This window comes from Mustela putorius, unplaced genomic scaffold, assembly GCF_011764305.1.
Source record: "Mustela putorius furo isolate JIRA1106 unplaced genomic scaffold, ASM1176430v1.1 tig00003896_pilon_pilon_pilon, whole genome shotgun sequence".
In the NCBI taxonomy this organism is placed as follows: Eukaryota; Metazoa; Chordata; class Mammalia; order Carnivora; family Mustelidae; genus Mustela; species Mustela putorius.
Genome location: NW_025422045.1, coordinates 4583843 through 4603762, shown reverse-complemented (window position 1 = coordinate 4603762; position 19920 = coordinate 4583843). Strand labels below are relative to the sequence as shown.

At 42.9% G+C, this 19920-nt stretch overlaps 1 protein-coding gene across 3 annotated transcripts in view; it reads left to right on the top strand.

Annotated features, from left to right (window-relative positions):
• RORA (RAR related orphan receptor A) overlaps positions 1 to 19920 on the top strand; it is a 718480-nt gene that overhangs the window by 613230 nt on the left and 85330 nt on the right. Inside the window, exon 1 of one of the 3 annotated variants that reach the window (XM_045067523.1) lies at positions 2411 to 2539. The exons of the other annotated variants lie outside the window; for them this stretch is intronic. Within the exon in view, the coding sequence (XP_044923458.1) occupies positions 2509 to 2539 (31 nt within the window). The 5' untranslated portion in view covers positions 2411 to 2508. Of the gene's footprint in view, positions 1 to 2410; positions 2540 to 19920 lie in introns of those variants that run through there. 3 annotated transcript variants of the gene reach the window in all.

Sequence of the window (19920 nt, the reverse complement as noted above, 5' to 3'; positions counted from 1 at the left end):
TTGTTGAATAAATGTGTAAATATCTCAAATAAGTATTATGAGATTATATTTCTATTGGGGACATATCTATAGGATGACTGATTCTACTACTTGTAATTGCAGGAGCACACATGTCACGTTACATGTCATTCCCGATTACCGATTTCATTTGAAATGGTCTGGAAATAAATACCGATTACTAGTAATGTAAGACTATTTACCTTGGAGTCAGATGTCTGACAGGCAGGCTAGAGCTAATGGATTTGCTCATTTTCAAAGCATTGTTTTCTAAAACAGGATACTGTTTTAAAGTAACACTGTGAATTTTCAGAGTTGTGTATCTGGATTCATTTGCAGGGAAATGAAGAGCATACCTAGAAGCATGCAATCACTGATGTCTTTCCATCCTTCAGCGGTACAACGGAAAGAAAATTGTACCTGGGACCTACCTACTGGATAGCTTGGCTTTACTTTTCCTTGTTATAAAGTCCTTAGGACTAGGGGAAATCAAGAACCAAATATGAAGGATGGTGTCAATGTAACTGAGGGGTGTTGCCTCATTGGGAGATACAGTTGCATCATGGGAAGGTGGTGTGATTTAATTTCATAATTGTAAACATCAGTGGGTATGGTTGGTTCATTTGAAACTCTTGTCCACTTTGCTATGGCTGGACAGCTGAATTAACATGGGTAGGTCTTGGCTTCCCACTTTCATAATTTCTTATTTTTGTGGTTTTATTTGAAAAAAAATGTAAAGTAGGGGGATGGGGCAATTGGGTGATGGCATTAAGGAGGGCATGTGATGTGATGAGTCCTAGGTGTTATATGCAACTGGTAAGTTATTGAACACGCCATCTGAAACTAATGTACTATAAATTGGCTAATTTAATTGAAATTAAACAAAGAAAAAACCTAAAGGAAAAACTTTAGGATGGTTTTAGCTGAAACCAAACTTTTATAAAGCTATATCTTGATTTCTGACCTTCTAAATCAGGACTGTGTAAATTTTGCCTTGAAAGGGAGGCTGGGGATTGTGGGGAGTATATGAATCCTAGTTTTCTACAGAGCTGATTGTCTCACTGTGTTTTAAATCATAGCACAACTCAGGACAAGGACAACTGTTTTATGGGGGAAAAAATGCTAGGACTCTCGTAATATAATCAGCATGAAGTCATCAGTTAATAACTATATAATATTTTGAGTTGTAAATGGAAATACAGACCATTAGAAAAGAAAGGAAAATTGAAGTGATGTGAAGTAACAGTAGCAGGTATGTAAACTGGGCTTTTGAGATTTTTTTTTCCTGTTGTGGTCAATGTTACGAGCATTCAGCAGTTTTAAATAATGCAGGCTCTGGGTATGAAGCATCTGAAATTCATCCTCAAGAGATTCATCTAGTAATACTGTCAAGATTTAAGTTTCCATAGGCCAGTAAAAAGAATTAAGCTTCAAAGTTCAGAGGGAATTAAGTTTTAATTTTAAGTGAGAATTCACAAAGTTTACCTTTATATAGGTATTTTTGTTTTCCTCCCCAAAGTGGCACAATATCTCATCTTTAGGGTGTAAAAAGTAGAATCTTTCCCACCTGTAGATGGGTTCCCTGGAGAGAATGATGGATATGGAAGAGTCTGGGAATTTAGTGGCTCAAGTTGGCTGGCGATTATCATTTAGGATATTCACATAGTTTTCAGCTCTCCTTCCAGGTAACAGTGTTCCTGGGGGAAGAGAGAGGTGTAAACAGACACCTTTGGTGAAGTTGGTGTGCTGGAGATTACCAACGTTTGAGTGGGCGGCGGTCCCCCTGCCCAGGCCAAGTCTCCCATGGAAGACTTAGAAGGCACTCACTCCACTCGCCCGCAAGGTCCCGGGTGACACGCGCTGCACGGACCCATATGGGCCCCCCTTTCCGAACAGAGCTGGGGCGCTCTGGGAAATGAGGGTGTCTATGACCCCGCAGGCCATATCCCTCTTTTCCGCCGACGAACCGGAGTATTTAACGTCCCGGGGGGCTCGGGAAAAGCAGCAGGAGAGCGGCGGGGGGTTGCGTGCCCCTTGCCCCACCAGGTGGGGGCACAAAGTGGCCAGGCGCGCGCGTTCCGCGGGGCGCTGCGTCCAGAGGGGCGCTGCGTCGAGAGAGCACCCTGGCGACCACAGGTGCTCTGGGAGGCGAAGAGAAGGCCGGGGGCCTGGGCGCGGGCCGGGGGCGCGGCAGGGCAGCGCCGGGCTGGGGTGCGCCCGCCGAGCCGCTGCCGCTCACCTGCCCGCGGGGGCGGGGCGGGGCGCGGCGCTGGGGCGCGCCTGCCTCCCGCCTCCCGCCCGGGGAGGAAGCGGAGGGGCGCGGTGTAAACAGAGCGGCGGCCGTGATGTCAGCCGGTCACATGGAGCCTCTTATGGCTCGGGATGGCTCTCGGCGGGCGGGCAGCTGCGGCAGCTGCTGCTGTGGCTCGGGCGGCGGCGGCGCGGCGGCGGCAGAGGGGGCTCCGGGGTCGGACCATCGGCTCTCCCTGCGCTCTCCGCACCGCGGCTTAAATGATGTATTTTGTGATCGCAGCGATGAAAGGTGAGCCGGGAGCCCCGCCGGGGCCGGGTGGGCTGGCTGCTCCGGGGGGCGGGGAGGAGGGCGCGCAGGGGGAGGGGTGGGCGCGCCTGCCCGAACGCACGTACTGCCCCGGGCTGGGCGCCCGAGCCCCGCCAGGGCCTTCTGGGCCACAGCGGCGGCGCCACCTGAGCCCGGCCGCGGGATCAGCCTGCCTCCTGTAGGGGGCAAAGGCGCACGGGCTGGAGCCCCCTCTTCCTCCCCCTCTGACTCCTGTCAGCAGCCCGGGTCTGCCTGGAACCCGGCGGGGCTCTCGGAAGAAAGTTTGCTGGGAGTCGCGGCGCTTCTGGAAGGGAGGGGAGGATCTGAAGAGCTCGGAGGAAGCCGGGGACGCCCGCGGTCAGTCCCCAGGGCCCGCACCCCGGACAGCTCCGGCCTACGTAGTGAAGGCGCTGCGGCCGGGCCGGGCCGTGCGTGCGCGCGGACGCGATGTCATCTCTCGGGACTGGTCAGCGCCCCGGGCCTCGCGCCCTCCCGCCCTCCCCCCGCCCCGTGGCGGCCCGGAGGCCCGGAGCGCCCGAGCGGCCGCGGGCGGGGAAAGTGCGGCCGTTTCGCCCTGCGTCCCGACGCGGCTACTTCCGAAAGCGCCCGGGTCCGAGCGAGACGGGCTTCTCGAACGTGCCAAGACTCTCCGGGCTGCCGCCGCAGCCTCAGCGCACCTCCGCTTTGATACTTTGGGTTGTGGATGGACGTGGGGAGGCAACCTTGCCCACAGGAGTCGCGGGCGGCCGTGCAAGTTAGACGGCGGTGAGGGCCGACCCGCGCGGGTTGGTCGCGGTCGAGTCTCCCCGCCCGGCCTTCCGCCTTGGTCAGGATTTCTGAGTAGGCTGGTGGCTATGGCAGGGGGAACTAGTGGAAGACAGGGTCGACTGGAGGGCTTCCCAGGTGAGGGGCAAAGAAACGAGCCAAGTCAGGGAAGTTTCTCCTGGGAGAGCCAAAGTTTGGAGGTGTGCAGGAAGTCGCCCGTGCGGCCCGGAGAAGCCAAGTCGCGCTCTTAGGACTCTTGCAAACAGCCGTGGAGAAGCTCAGCCGGCAGCACGTTGCCCGCCTGTGCGCCCGCAGGTTCCTCGGGGGAGATAATCTGCCCGAGGGGCCTCGCGGACCCGGCCGCTGGCCGCGGGGATTTGGAAGCCCATCTGTTTGCGGCGCACCCGGTGCGCAGCATTTTTGCAGATCCAGACTGTCCTGCGGGCACTGCCCATCCGTGCGGGCGCCGGGAGCGCCGTGAACGTTTGGTGGGTTGAGGTTTTGTTGCAGTCCGGGATGAAGGACACTAGTTCGGTATCCGAGCTGCGTTTACTTTCGGATCATCTAGCTTTGCCTTTCTTCACTAGAGATTGGGTGGCATCTCTTTTATTAATTATTAACAGGCCGAAATGTGCTGGACACTAAGATGAGCTGCTTAAGATGAAATTTCTCTATACGACGTACCCACGGCAAATTTTCTATCTTTCCCTCGTGGCTTTCAGAAAACAGGATTTAAGCGTTTTTAGAAAAAGCAACTGATAAAGGAGGGAAAACCTCCCATGTGATACACGTTCTTAAGCACTTAAAATCATTTTGTAAAGAAAAAAAAATGTTTGTCTTACCGACTTTTTTTTGGTAAAAGAAAGCTATGCTCCTCCTCTCCCCCTCAGAAAAACTTTTATGCTATTTCCTGCGTTTTATTAATCCTGTAAGAGTAAAACGACTCAAATAGCCTTCGTAGTCAAGACATTTTCTTGTGTGCGTTTTTTTTCCCTCCCCTTTAAGTTGCAAAGTGGATTTTGCTCTTTGGAAGATGTCAATGCCAGTTTTTATCCATTTTATGTTGTATAATTTGTGTTGATTGGGGGAAGGGTGAAAACCCAAGACTATTTCCCCTCATGAAGAGTAACCACCAAACAATAAGGAAAGTATGTTTTAATATTTAATCTAATGTTGATGCTTCCCAGTACAGAGGATTTTGCTTTTGTAGCTCTAGTACAAAGTTCGGTACTATCCCTTACTAATATAAGCATGAGAATCACACAACCACCAACATCCCCCAAAAGCTCTAGCCCACACATTTGTCTTGGAGTGACCTCTGGCTGCCATTAGATAATAGATTCATAGTAATGTGCTTTGAGAAAAGTAGCTCAGAAGTACTGGCAATGCAGTTTTTTCTATAAGCGTGAGAGAGAAAGAAATAGAATGCATCTGGACAATTAGAATATTTCATTTCCAATATCTTCACATCCTGTGTTTTAATGGGATTATCTCACTGTGGCGCAAATTTAAACTGAAGAAAAATAGTTTGTGGGAAAATGAGGAATGCTGTAAATGTTTCCATATCAGATTTAAGGGGAAAAAAACTGGCCCAGAATCATATTAAATACTTCCCTACTGCCTCTTATTTTTAATAGTTAAATTGGTTCCATATGTAAGAGAGTTTGTATAATTAGATTTTTCATGCAAAACAGAAAAACTATAATATAGCTTTTTGGTACATGTATGCATGTGGATGGGGGAGGAGAGAACAAGCGACCATAAAAGAGAAACATTCTCTTTGTTGGCTGATTACTTAGGTTTTTTAAACATCATTAAATCAGGCCTTTTGAACTCACCAAAGAAGAAAATCCTTCCTCTGCATTAGTTGTCAAATAAGTTTAGGCTTAAAGTGGTTTTATGCTTAGAAGTAATAAATCTTCATTTAAGCAACTCTAGTCTCATCTTTCAGTTTTGTTTTTGTTTAATTAACAACAAAATTCCAATACCATTTGGATTGCTTCTTGGGCAAACAGAGAGAGCCAGCGATAACATTTAGAATCAGGGGAGCACTTGTTCTGCTCATCATAAAAGTGCATTGGTCAAATGTCAGGCAGCAGCCAAGTGCTGAAAGGAAATGCAAGGGCTTCATCAGTTTCCGTAGATTATATACTCCTTTGCTTCATGAGTGCTCAGCCAATGCTCATGTAAATGGAGTTAGAGTGGAGAAAGGCTTACAGGGAATTTCTGTCCCATAATAGATTCTTCCCCCAGCACAATTCATGTGCAATTCAAATGCAGAACTTCACCTTCTTGCTTTGAAAATATTTTGTGTGTTGGTGATTAGTAGTAGTTCCAACTCGCATAAATTTGATTTTGTAGTTTTGAAGAACTTGGGTTTTCTTTTTACCCAATGAAATGTGAATTTTATCCCTGGTCTGCTTTCACGCACCCTGTCAGTGGTATCCCTTAAGCAGGGATTTTTGTCCCATTTTTGTGACCTTTGATGAGTAGGATTGGGAGAAGGGTGATGGCTGGGTCTTGAAAGAAGAAAATGCAAAGGGCTGTGCCACCGGGCAGAGTTCATCGGGCAAGGAGGGGTCAGTTCTTTTAAAGACAAAGAGGATCTCTGAATCCATCTGTCCATGGGAGGAGGGGGGAGCTCAGACCCTTTAGGAAATAGACAATATTTTTAAAGCACCCTTTTCTTGAGCAACCTCTTGATTTTGTATATTTGAATCACATCACTTGAAATACAAAGCAACATCATACTCGAGTAAACCACTTTGCCCTCAATTTGAATTAAACCATGTAATTTCTTGATGCTGCCCAGTTATAAAATAATACAATTTGTAAATGGAAGTGCTCCGATAGATGGAGGGATGGATAGATAGATAGAATGAATATGATTTATATCTTCGGGGTTATTTTATAACTAGTGGATAAATTAGTAAATATATATTAATAGTTCTTACTGCACTCCGTTTTCTCTCACCTTTCCCTTCCAGCCAAGTGAACCACGGTGAAATGGATGAGATCAGCAAGTAGATAATTGCAAAGGACCTGCAGTAACACCCAGCCACTTTGTAATTTGCTCAGGGGTGTCTAAGAAAATAATATTTACAAATGACCATTTATTGAGAGAAAAAGTTACTGGATAGATGGATAGATGGATCTGCAGAGGTAGCGTTAGAGTTCAGTTTTCTTATAATTCTCTTAAATTATTTTAGTCATCCGTAAAACCCATTGCATGGAGTAAATCTAAGTACCTCGTCATAGAAATATTTTCTGATGCATTCTAAATACTCATAGTGCTTATTAGTAAGAAATCAAGGCTTTAATCTATATATTTCATGTCTATTAAGTATTAAAACAGTAATTAGACTCTCAGAATCAGCAGCTACACCATGTGTATGCTTCTCTGCTTTGAAAAAAAAAAAGGTAATTTGGAAAGATCCACCAGTGACAACAGGTATGAATTGACATTTGATATCATCTCAAAGACCACATATTGACCCTCTGAGGAAAGACTGACAAATTTCCCCCCTTCCCCCTTCTAGATCCTCCGCTGAGGATACCTCCCTTCCAGCCCAGACTTTGAGTCATGGACTTACAGATTCATAGTCAGAGCCTTTTGTATTTGTTACTATGCATGCTTTTTCTGTAAATTGTCAGAGCATTATGTCCAGAGAAAAGAGGTCTAAATAGACTGATAATAGCATTTATTAGCCCTTGTGCAATATGCGAGAAAACAGTTGAAAACTCTTATTTTTGGATATTCTTTTTAAAGTGACATTTGGGGGCGCCTGGGTGGCTCAGTGGGTTAAGCTGCTGCCTTTGGCTCAGGTCATGATCTCAGGGTCCTGGGATCGAGTCCCGCATCGGGCTCTCTGCTCAGCGGGGAGCCTGCTTCCTCCTCTCTCTCTGCCTGCCTCTCTGCCTACTTGTGTTCTCTGTCAAATAAATAAATAAAATCTTTAAAAAAAAATAAAATAAAGTGACATTTGGTAGCCCTCATCATATTATAAGGAGGTAATGTGATAATTTTAAAATCTTTGTTCCTGTGAGTATGAAAAACCATGTCCAACCTATTCCCTAGGTTTGCTAGTGATTTCATTCTTTGATTTTTATTGTGTTGTCTCTGAAGTTTACTAGACATTTCGTAAATACATAGTTGGATGAGTTAATCTATATTTGTTTTGTGCTTTATGTTTTACAAACATTCTTGTCTCATTTAATCCTCCGTGGAAAGCCACTATTACTCTCATGGTTTTTGGTTGGAAAAAAGTGAAGCCCATAGAGGTTATGTTGCTCTAGCCAAGCTCTTCCAGCTGATAAATGGTGAAGCAAGGACTAGAGCCCTAATTTCTACTATTTTCATGCTGCCTCCCCTGGAGGAAGCTGTGAAAATGCCCTGGATATAACTTTGTCTCTAGTTAGTGAAAATTATAACTCTGGCATTTATAAGAGAAAAAAATAGATTCAATTATGTAATGCTTTGCTGAGCCTAATATCTTTAAATTACTATTTAATAAAATCAATTTGGTACAAATGGGGTTATTCTTATTTGCTCATCATTAGCTCTCTTCATCCATGATTTTCATTAAGTCTGCTTGTTATAAGAGGATCTGGGTGAAATGTAAGCCTTACCTTCCTAAAGAATACAGAATACTATGAGGTACGGCTAACTTGTATAACCTACCTCCATTATGATAGAATTGAGCTAGAGATTTATCTGTATGTGTTCCACTAATCTTTAGGCAAAGGGTGCGTTCATAAATGTATCTTCTAATTTTAATATGCCTTTATGTAGAAAGCTGATGAAGCCTTGGGCTTGTGAGTGCTGTTCTGGTTTTTCCATGACAGCTAAGGGACATGATTGTGGACGTACTCTTGAGAAATCTGTTGTCTTTTAGAAAAGCACACAAGAGTAAAAGTTTCCAAGTAGATAGATCTGCAAAAGCTCATTTCTTGATGGGTGTTTACTTTTCTGCTGACTGGATTGAGATGAGTGTGAAAGCAAATCTACATTATTTCATAGAGTCTTGGGGAGAAAAGAAACCGTCACTCAGACACGTGTCCTGTTGGCATTTCGTTCTCCACTGCATTCCTGCAAAATGGTTGTCTGGTTCTACTTGAACACCTTTTATGACGGGAAACTCACTATTGTTCAAGATAGCTTATTCCATCTCGAATTAGAAAATTCTGCTTATTACATCAAGCACAAATCTCTTTGTATTTTAAATCCCTCGATTCTGATCCTTTCTTTTGGGGCTGTGTAGAACATATTTAATCCATCTTTCAAGTAAAGATTGCCAGCTATTTGAAGCCTCATAGTATGAAACGCACACAACTCTGACCTTACTATTTGCTGTCCCTGTCCACTGCGCTCCTTCTGTCTTCCCGCAATCTTGGTCTGTTTCTTTCTTCCTCAGGCATACTTAAGTTTCTCTAGAACCTCTGGAAATTTTGTTGCCAAAAGTGGAACCCGCGCACTAGTTGTGGTATGATTGATTTAGCACTTAACCTGCCACGTAGTAAGGAGTAAAGATTTTTGAATTTTGTGTTAAGTTTTTAAAGCTGCATAGGCTGCATAGGCTAGGACATCGCATGAGCGGTCTGTGTAATATCATTGTAATTTGTGAAAGTGGACTTTTGACCTATTTATAAATGCTTTTAGGTGAACTGAAGTTGGCTATTAAATATCTAGGAAAATCAAAGATATTCTAAAAGCAATTAATGGAACATGAGAAGCGTTTATAAGGTGTTTTCCTCCAAAGAAGTGTCTGATCTGAGATAAGGCTGCCCTCTAGTGGTTACTTATTCGCGGAAAGCCGTAATGGTGCCAGTGAATTTCCCATCAGGCTAGTGGAGGGGGTCAAAGGTTGAAATTATTTTCTCACTTGCTGTGGGGCATTCTTCATCAGATTCCAAAGAGTAATGCATTGTTTTAAACGGTTATTAGAAATGGAACTGTAGTGGAGATAATGAATTTGCAAAGTTTCCATGGAAGATAGTAAGGGAAGTTTTAAAGCTGAATTATAAAATTCTTTTTCGCTCCATGTTAAATTTTAAGATGTAAATAAGATTTGGTTTGTGAGTAAACAATTATTATGACCTTTACGGTAATCTTGTAATTTTTTTTTTAAGTTTCAACCTTGATTATGTTCCCCAAACCTCAAATAAATTTTAAAAAGAGATTGTCATTTTGATTTGCATCTTCCCTTTTGAAATCCAGAGCCATTTTTTTCCCAAAAAAAGCAAACATTTAGAAAGAAGTAAACAATTGTAGCTTTTTTCAGCAATAAAATGGTTTTAAACATGGGTGCAAAACTATTAACCACTTGATTTATGTAGACTTGTGGTCTTTTGGTTCATTTAAGTGTAAGCAATTTGCCGCAAATATAGGTTCTGTGTTACATAGGTTTTTAGAACATCGTATAGAGTTTATGCTTTAAAACACTGCACAAAATAGAAATAAGAAAACACTTCTGTAATTTTCAGGATAAATAGATAATACGAGTGAATTGCATGCAGACTCAGATTTCGGTGACATCAAGTGTGAAACAATCATAAAACAATCTGATTCTGGGTTGGAATCAGACAAATAAGTATTGATCCTTTAATATCATTTAAGGAAATGATGCCTTGCAGAAGGATGAGAATACAGGTTTACATGAATTTTGCATTGCTCAAGAACTCAAGGCTTCGGAGCTGAGTTGGACTTACCAGGATAGTAATAATGATGGGTAATCACTGAGATTTTAAAGGGTGACAGTGCTTCCTTATTCCTACTGGAAAGGTGAAATTGCACCTTTACGTGAAAAACATGGAGGGGAGGAAAAAGCAAGGAGAACCTGCTGTTTAAACTTTTCCATTATAGAAATAAGATAGTGGTTCAGAAGTGAAGACTTGTGGTTAAGTTTCAGATCAGTTATTGAAGCAAACCGTTTTTTAAACTATGCCGCCTAGGAGTGTGATTCTTTCACCACATGACAAATAATCTCTTTTTCATAGAATGTTATTTTCATTTTTCAGTTGCTGGGGCCCCCCCTTTCTCTTATTTGTTTATTTCACGTCAAATCTTGTGCAGAACACAGGGCATAAATAAATACATAAATTTGTAAATTTAATTAAATTAAAATTAAATAAATTTGTAAAGTGCCTCCTGCGTGCTGGGTTCTACAGGGCCCACCTGTGTGCTTTTATAGAGCTGAGACCCCCCCCCCCCCGCCTTCCTCCCAGTTGTGTCTTGTAAGCCATGAATCAGCACCTAAAAAATGTACTGGGAGATTGGCAACCACGCTTAGCCAGAGACGGCTGCTTTAAGACCGTTGCTCTTAGAGGTCTGCCGCTTTTGTGAGCAATATGCCATTTAAAGTAAAGGAGAATTTGCGACACACAGAATGATATGGTACTGTAATTAGATAAAGCCAATCATCACGTGTGAACAGGATTTCCTTACAAACAAGCCACAGGTTAGTTCTAAAATCCTGCCACAAGTAGGGGTTCTGAACCTTGAGAGTACAACTCATAACCCAGAGAGTCTTTTCAAAAGGGAGATTCCTGGGGTGTCTGGGGTGCTGTTAAGTGGCTGCCTTCAGCTCAGGTCATGATCTCAGAGTCCTGGGATCGAGCCCCGCATCGGGCTCCCTGCTCAGCAGAGAGCCTGCTTCTCCGTCTGCTGATCTGCCTACTTGTGTTCTCTCTGTGTCAAATAAATAAATAAAATCTTTAAAAAAAAAAAAAAAGAGAGAGAGAGAGAGAGATTGAGAGAGAGAAATTCCTGGGTCGCAGCTGTAGAGAGCCTGATTCTGTCTGTTTGGTCCTCCTGGCCTGGGAAGGCATCGTTTTAAAAGTGTCTCAGGTGTTTTCAAGTCAGGGGGTCCTCTCGCTTTGTGAAACCTGCTCCCGTCCTCACCTTCCAGAGCTGGCGGGGGCACGGGGTCCTCTAGACCTTCAGCAGTTCCCAAATACCATTGATCTCCACATTCAGCTGGAAAGCAATTTAAAAATAAACTCCCATTCTCCATCACCACCTTCGTGGATCCTGCTTCCGACAGTAATGGGGTGAGACCAAGGAATCTGAATTTGTCAGAGCTCTTCATCTGGTGAGTTTGGGAAGCATTGCTTTGGTCTGTGGTGTGGAGAGTGGAGCTCAGAAAGGTAAATAGATTAAAATCAGCATGAGCTTTCCTGCAGACCATCCTTTCCGGGTGGAAGAGATGCCCAACATGAGCAATTTCTGCCATTATTTGGATGTCATTAACGCGCTTAACATAATCTTCTGATTATTTTGGCTTTTCTATAACAGCGTGTGGGAGGAAGTGGGCATACTCCAAATCTGTTACTCCAAGTGGCCCAAACAGCCAGAACATCCTGAGACATGGGTGTGGGAAGTGCCAACAATACTTTCCAGTACTTTTCTGCGTGAATCTTCCTGGGGAGCTCTGGCCAGCATTTAGTGAGCCCCAGGGGCTGGCTCTTGCCACCATTTTGACCAGTCGGTGGGGTAAGGGATTGTGCCACAGGGGTCAAGGCCAACTCCAGTGGAAACAGTGATTTCTTTTCTATGTTGCTAGAAGCACCAGCAGTCTCATCAGTGCTTCCTATTTACAAGTATTTCTCAGGCCCTGTGCACATTTCCTGTCTGCCCACTTCCAGGCAATGGAGGTAGCTGAGTATGAATGAGGCCAATACAACCCTGCCTTCACGCAGCTCCGATTCTAGTCCAGTGAAACAGAGAAAAGCAGAACTGCTCTGGTTAAGGGAGAGAGCAGCCCATCCCCTTCCACACGACAACTCCAGGCCCGTCCCTCTCTCTTTGGAAAATGGTTATGCACTATCCCATCATTGCAGCAGGTATGATACTGTGGATTGTAGGAGCCATGGGGAACACAGTGGGCTTTGTCTCTGGCCTCTGGGAGTACACATCCTGTCAGGAAGAGGTAGGTAATCCCTAAGTAAACAGCGAAACAGGTAGTATCAACAGCTAGGCTCACAGGCAGACCGAGTGATGGCTTAGAAACTTGTATGGCTTCATGGATGAATGTCAGGGAGCACAGTCCAAGAACTTTTTCCAACTGATGGTGAGTGTTTGGCAATAGGCTCAGGAGGGGTCTCGGAGGTTCTCAACCTTGTCTGCACATTGGGCCATCTAGAGAACGTTTTATATATTTATTTATTTAATTTTATTTCTTTGATGGAGAACTAGAGCACAAGCAGGGGGAGCAGTAGAGAGGGAGGGAGAAAGATACTCCCTCCTGAGCCAGTAGCCCATGCTGGCTAGATCCCAGCAACCCGAGATCTTGGTCTGAGCCGAAGGCAGACGCTTAACCATCTGAGCCACCCAGGTGCCCCTAGAGAGCTTTTTAAAGATAATCAAGCCCAGCCTGCACTCCTAGAAGCTCTGATTTTATTGGTTTGAGGTGGGGCTCAAGTATTGTTAAGATTTTAAGCCGCCCATGTGGTTCTGATTGAGAAACCCCCGAAGTTCAACACCCTGACTTTACACGTGAGTCACTGGTCCCCAGTGCACAGAAACAGCTTTGGATGGTGGAAACCACCCCCCTTCACGCTGGGTGGGGGGAAGATGTGGGTTCTCCTCCCAGATCTGCTACTCAAATAATTGTCAGGTTACCTTGGTTGCTCGCTTCCCCCGTTTGTTAAGTTTGAGAGACTTGATAGGCATCAAGGTCTTTTCCATATCTCCCATTTGATGAAATGTTTCTATGCAAACAGAGAGATGATCTGATTTCTTGTTCAAGACTCAGAGGAAACAGATGAATGCCTTCTAGTTTCCTTGTTCCCTGTCTCAACCCTTAATTGCTGTAGGTGCCTCAATCAGCTAATGCGTTCATTTCAGATGTGAAAATTTAAGGTTTACTCCTTTTAGCCAATGATTTAAACAAATTTAAGAACAAGCATGCTTTCATTAATAGTAATAATAACTGTGCCCAGACTTAGTTCTGGTAAATTACAAAAATACCTTATTTATCAAATTCTATCCCAAAGCCTTTTCCATTTTTGATGGTTGAGTTAAAACCAAGGAGGTTAGGGGGAAGGAGGTTGCATAAAAATGGAAACCCTGGAGTCATCTAACCATTGCATACCACAGTAATCATATTCCTTACCAAGTATTCCAGGCCAGAAACCCAACAAAATTGAGTCTCTTCTTATATATTGTTTGCAGTTTATTAGCAAGCAGAAACAGTGTATCTCCTATGATGCTAGCTTACAAAAGAAAAATAACAACTGAGCTCTGTCCTGAAAAATAAACCCATTGTACTTCCTCATTAGAGATCCAGTATCTCTAAGAACTTGGATTTCATTGAAGCATTTATTCAGAAAGGTAGCAGTTCGTTATACACCAGGCTGGTGTGATGTAAGCACCTTAATTTTATTTCCTTTTTGTGTGGAATGACCCAGTGAGGGTTGAGAATATTCAGCAGCTCCAGAAGTGATAAAGGAGCTTGAAAAGTAAATCTGATGGGAGCTGGTAAATGAAATTAGAGCAATGTCTTTTTCAACAGAGAATTTTAAAGATGAGCTTATTGCCTATTTTGTGTGTATATATTTAAGAAACAGTACACACGTTGTATACAAAGCCATATGCTTGCCTCAGACATTAAATTACGAAAAGTCATCTTCTAATTTACACTGCATCCATAACAGCAAGCAGCCTCTGAAAATTGTTTTAATAAAATAATTAGTTTGTCTGAAGTTTATTTCAAAAGCAGAATTTCTGTCACAGGCAAAATCGTGTAGAACAGAAGTGTTTTGTTTCCACCATTGCAGAAAAACAAAGTTGTTTAAGATGAGTTAAGATGTCTCCAAGTTTTGGCCGACTTTCTGAGCCTCCTGCTGCTGTTGCATTCAGAATCCCTTTTAACGTGGCTTGGAAGTTTCTCTGTAATTTAATGGCTGCTTAGGGGAAATATTGGCTAAACTACTCATTCTGACTTGTTAAGATGGCTTGAGCGTTTTCAGAATGTTTTCATTTGCTAGAAATATGTTTTGTGCTGAGGCTTCTCTTGTTGAAGAAGGTTGGTTACCAGCCATCTGATGATGCCTCAGGGTGTTTACAGAAAATGTGGGTGCCGTAGTTATATTTGAGCACAGCCCTCCCCCAACAAAGATAGTGTGGTAATCAGCAGGAATGTGAAAACATGTATTTAAGGATTGATGCTTGTAAAAGGGGCGCCGTAAAGAAACATGGTTGTTCAGATGTAAGAAATGACTGACAGCTCTCCTTGTAGGCATGCTAGTAACAGTAAAGTCTAGAAGTTCAACATCAAAGCCATCACAGCTTACTCCACCAGTGACTTGCACATCAAAGACGGAGTGCAAGACAAAGGAAGTGCACTGAGGTATGTTTCTGCCTCATAGCCCAATGCTCAGGGGAGCTCCCATAGCTCCTTTCATGAATGCGAAGTGATTTTTGCAGATCAGCGTCTTCATTTCGTAAATGACCGGGAATATACAAAAAAAGCAGGGCAAACGAATGTCATCACTGCTTCCCATCACTTTAAGTTTTGGTAGGAAAGATTCATCGAACAGGAGATGGGTCTCTCTGATTTCCCTAAGTAACGAATTCTGTAGCAGCGTGGGCAGCTCCGACTTCACCTAGTAGAATACAGGCAATTATTCACGGAGTAAGAGAGTACAAATCGGATACATTTCAAGCCGGTTGTTTTGAATTATGCTTGAAAATATTAAACTGGACCTAAGTTTGTGGAGTTATGTCTTCCTCGCTCTTATTTGCTTTTTAATTTTTTAAAATTAACCTTGTGGGTGGATTTCTGCTGAATCAGGTGTGTATTATTTAACAGGTGTGTGTGATAATGAAATCTGGACCTGTTAAACCGGCTCTTAATTAATCACCAGATCTGTACCTCAGTTCTATAAATCAAATGGCTTCTACTCCGAAATGAAAAATGCCAAAAGTGGAACAGGAGGAAGAGTCTAGATATAACAGCCCCCCCTTAATATTAAATTGAAAATAAAATTAAGCATGCAAGTATTATGGGTGATTTGAAATAATATGCCTTTTTTTGCTTGTCTTTGAAATTTGAAGTTCTTTTATAGTTCATCTTCAGTAATTTACTCATTTTTAAATGCTATTGAAAAATAGTAGTGCTCTGTGTAGTCATTAATAAATACAAAGCAGCTCTCTCAAGGCTCTGGGGAGACCTAATAAACACAACTGTGTTACTAATTGATGCTATACTGAGCTGACAAAAGTAGTGCATCAGTAAACAGAAGTTAGAAAGCAAAAAGTTAAAGAACTATAGGGGATTATGTAGACATCAAGGGTTGGAAATTATAATAAGGCCTCTTTAGGGGAGCATTAATTTGCATGTGGCTGAATTAGGACACCCAATTATTTCTGAGGACACTGCTAAGAGCTCATCCGAAATACCCCTGAAGTGAAAGGTTTGGGAGGGTCGGGTGTTCCATGGCATAGAGGGGGACTCAGCGGGTCATATTTCCTGTACTCATGATAGTTTCCCCAATAGCTCGTTGGAGCAGCTTTCTTTGTTAGGGAGGAAAATGCTGATGAAATCAAGAGTACTGCAATTTCTTTGTTCTATACACACAATTTATGTTGAATTGCCACGATGGAATTTTTTTTTTTTTTTTTTTTTTTTTAAGCAGGGAGGGCAGGAGGGTGGAGACAGAAATAAACCTTTTAAATCTTCTTTATGTGAAGCCCACAAGGACATAAGCACTGAGCAGATTAGAGAGTGGATTTATACTGTCAGTATCCTCTGTGGCAGGGGTCCTCAGCGTGGGATCCAGGCACCCCTGGGAGCCCCGAAGCCCTTTCAGGGGTTCCAAGAGATAAAAACAATCTGTATAATAACACTGAGATATTATTTGCCCCTTTTCACTGTACTGACCATTTGGCATGAAAAGTGCCAAAACTTTGGGAGGTAAAACTGGCATCTTTGCAGGAATCACGGTGGGGACACCTTTTACAAGTCATCATCGTATTTGTTATTACCGTGGGCTTGCTTTAACAACACATTGCCGGGTTCGAGAATGTCCTTGGTGAAGCAGTAGAGATTATTAAGTGTATTAAATTTTGACCTTTGAGTACAAGTCTTTTTAATATTCTTTATGACAAAATGGGAAGTACATATAAAGCGCTTCTGCTACATACCGAATGAGGATGTTTGTCTGGGGGCGGGGCCGGGGCATGGGTTGCGGGGGGCACTGTGCCATTGTTAGAGTTAGCAGCCCACGTAACTGCTTTTTGAATGGAATGCTATGTTACTTACTAGACTGACTGACTCTAGCTATTCAGATTTAGTTATAGGTCATATATTTTTTCAAAAATGAGCGAAGTGAGCCCGTCGTTTCAAGAAAAATAGTTGGCAGTATTTATTGCCAATAAATTCAAGCTTTTAGGCAAATACAATTTTGGAATACTTATTTCCAACACCAGGCATGTGGCTGCTTCCCATATTTAAAGACTTCTGATGGTGATATTAATAAATGAGGTAGATGGTGATATTAATAAATGTGATTGCTTGATATGATCTTATTTGTATGTAAGGAAATGTGGCAACATCTGGAAGAACTACATAACTCTGTGAACTAATAGTTTCCAAGTGACCAATGTATGGGTAGATGATTCAAAGTACAAGATATACCAATCTATTTGAATTTAACAGAGTACAAAAAATTATGAGAGGGTTTCAGGTTTCATATTCCATCCAACCTTTAAGAAACCACCACTTGGGGAGTTTTGGTGTAGTATCAGAGGTTATCTAAAATTATCTGAAAAGGCTAAAAAATGCCCCTCCCTTTTCCAGCGATGTATCTGTGTGTGAGGCCTGATTTTCTTCACGTACTTCCAACCAAAAGAGCACAACAGACAGAATGCAGAAGCAGATATGAGAGTCTCCTATCTTTCATTAAGCTATAGATTAAAGAGATGTGCAAAAATGTAAAAATAAAAAAAAATATTCTTCTGATTAACCATTTTGGGGAAAATGTATTTTTCATAAAAATACTTTGTGTTACTTGGTAATGAGTTTTTTACTATTATTTTGAAATTAATTATAAGTAAATATTTTTACATTTTCTCAGTTTTAATTTCTTATACAGTCATTACTGATGTATAACCCACATTCCCAAAAGGTCTTTGGGATTTTTAAATACATAAAGGGATCTAGATGCCAGACATCAAAAAGTTGGAGAACTAAAAAAAAGGAAAAAAGGAGGGTTGCCTGGGTGGCTCAGTTGGTTAAGTGTCCAACTCTTGATTTTGGTTCAGGTCATGATTTCAGGGTCGAGAGATAGAGCCTTGTATGGGGCTCTGTGCTGTTTGTGGAGCCTGCTTAAGATCCCTCTCTCCCTCTGCCTCTGCTTTCACGCATGCACACTCTCTCTTAAAGAAAAAAGTTTGAGAATCTCTGCTGTACAGTTTATCCTAGGAGATGGAAGATTTTGTGACAAAGCACACAGTAACAATGAAAGCGCTTTAAATTTAGACAAATTCAACAGGTAAGCCATGAATTAAATTAAAGCACTTTCAAACATGCATTCAAAAACATATTTTCTAATCTCTATTTTTGTTATAATGTCTTTCCCTTTAATGGCCGTAGAGGACTAGAATCATTGCTAATGTTACATGTTCAGCGTTTTTGTTGTTTTCTTTTTTTAATACAACAGAGATTTGGCAAAAATTGTGGTTTACAGAGGTTTTACAATTTACCTTTAATCATCTGCAAACTACATTAGCAAAAACTGCAATAAATTACTGCTATTTGTCTTTTCGGTTTGGCCTCATACCTAGGAAAAAATATTTTGTACGATTAATGCAACTTCCAGAGCTATTCCAAATCCTGGTAGATGTAAGACTTTCCCACAAATGTGGACCCTTTGGGGAATTTCATTACTGCTTGTAGTGGTGGAAGAAAACCCTTCCATGTCCCACCACCACACGAGTGAAGGATATGGTCACCTGCTGTCCACATGTGTGCTCCCTCAGACCTTCTATAGGAGGGAAGAGTTCTGCCCAAGTGTCTGTCGGCACTGAGGACATAGCCAGAAGGCCGAGCCCTCGGCTAACTTTCGATGTGCTTGGCAGAATCTGTTCCATTAGACTAATTAAATGTATGAAAGGCCAGCCTTCCCTGAAGTTTCTTGTGAAGGATAACGTGCAGCTAGAAAGCCATGCTCAAATACTTGTTAATTTTATAATCACTTCGTTGGCATCTAACATACAGGCCTTTACATTGCCCTATGGAGCTGGGCCATCGGCCTCTTTGTTATGATTACCAAACAGGGGGCACTAGGTCTTGGTTCCATTTGGTTTCCTATCAACAGGCTGTCAGTTGAATGTGAGCAAATACATTCTGGCACATTCTGCTTTTCCAGGGTCTTGCTCCTGACTCCTCTAACCCAGAGAGGACTGGGTGCCCCTAGAGCCTGATGAATGTCAGAGTATGGGGCCACCTCGCTTCTGGCATGGTTTTAGTAGCCAATTAAAGGTAGAAGCTGAAACACACTGTGTCAGCGACGGTTGTCTAGTGGCCCACAGCTGCCCTGGCCACGAGAAAAGCCCCTCACTTCCTCTTGGATCTGCCCGCGATGAGGAGGGCTAAGGGGAGTGAGATGGCCTAGTTTCAGAACAGCTCATGATGATACTGTGGGGGAAGGACGGGAGTGGAGAGGAAGGAAATGGAGACAGCGTCCTCTCTCCTTGCGCTGCTGAGAAGGTGAAGCTCTAACCTTTGCAAAACGGGTGAGAGAAAGAGCCACATGCCCACTCGTGGTGAAAAAGAAAACAAAACTTCTTCCCAATGCCCAAGATAATTATCCTCTTTGAAGTGAAATGGCTCTTTGGAGGCAGTACATTTTGTTAGATTTCGAGCATTTTCCTGCTACCCAAACTTAAAATAATAAACTCTACACATTAAGTTTGGCATTATCCAGTGGTTTTGACCCAGGCATAGGAAACGATTTAAAAAACAAAAGTCATTTTTTTTTTCTGGGTCGGAGAGGACTCACTCTCCGAGAATTCATCAGGCTCCCATTTGTGATGCGTGTTTCTGGAGGTATGTTGCACTTAAATAAAAAGCTTACTAAAAGGCTAGGGCATTCTGGTACATTTGTAATATAAATAATACACTCACAGTACTGAAAATATTCTCTAGACTCAAGGTTTTGGAATTTTTCACTGTCGTTGAACACACATTTTGTTTATTCTCAATTCCTTTGTACCACCACTTCACAAACATAAAATTGAATCTGTGACTTTATAGGCGGGAAACCAACAGCATTTATAGATGTCAGGTGTGTCATAACTCTGTATCACAAAGGCCTGACAGCAGCCTTTGTGTTTTCCTTTCATTCCCTCCCTCCCATTCTTCCTTCTCCCCCCCCTTTCTTCCTCTTTCCCGCCTTTTCTACTTTCCCTCCCTCCCCTCCCCTCCCCTTCCCTTCTCTGCCTCCCTCCCTCCATCCCTGCCTCCCTCCCCTCCTTGATAGGCTCTTGGAAGACTTGTGAGGAAGGTAGGAGGAGACATTGAATCGGAAGACACGGTGAGGGGCACCTGGGTGGCTCAGTGGGTTGAGTCTCTGCCTTTGGCTTGGGTCAAGATCTC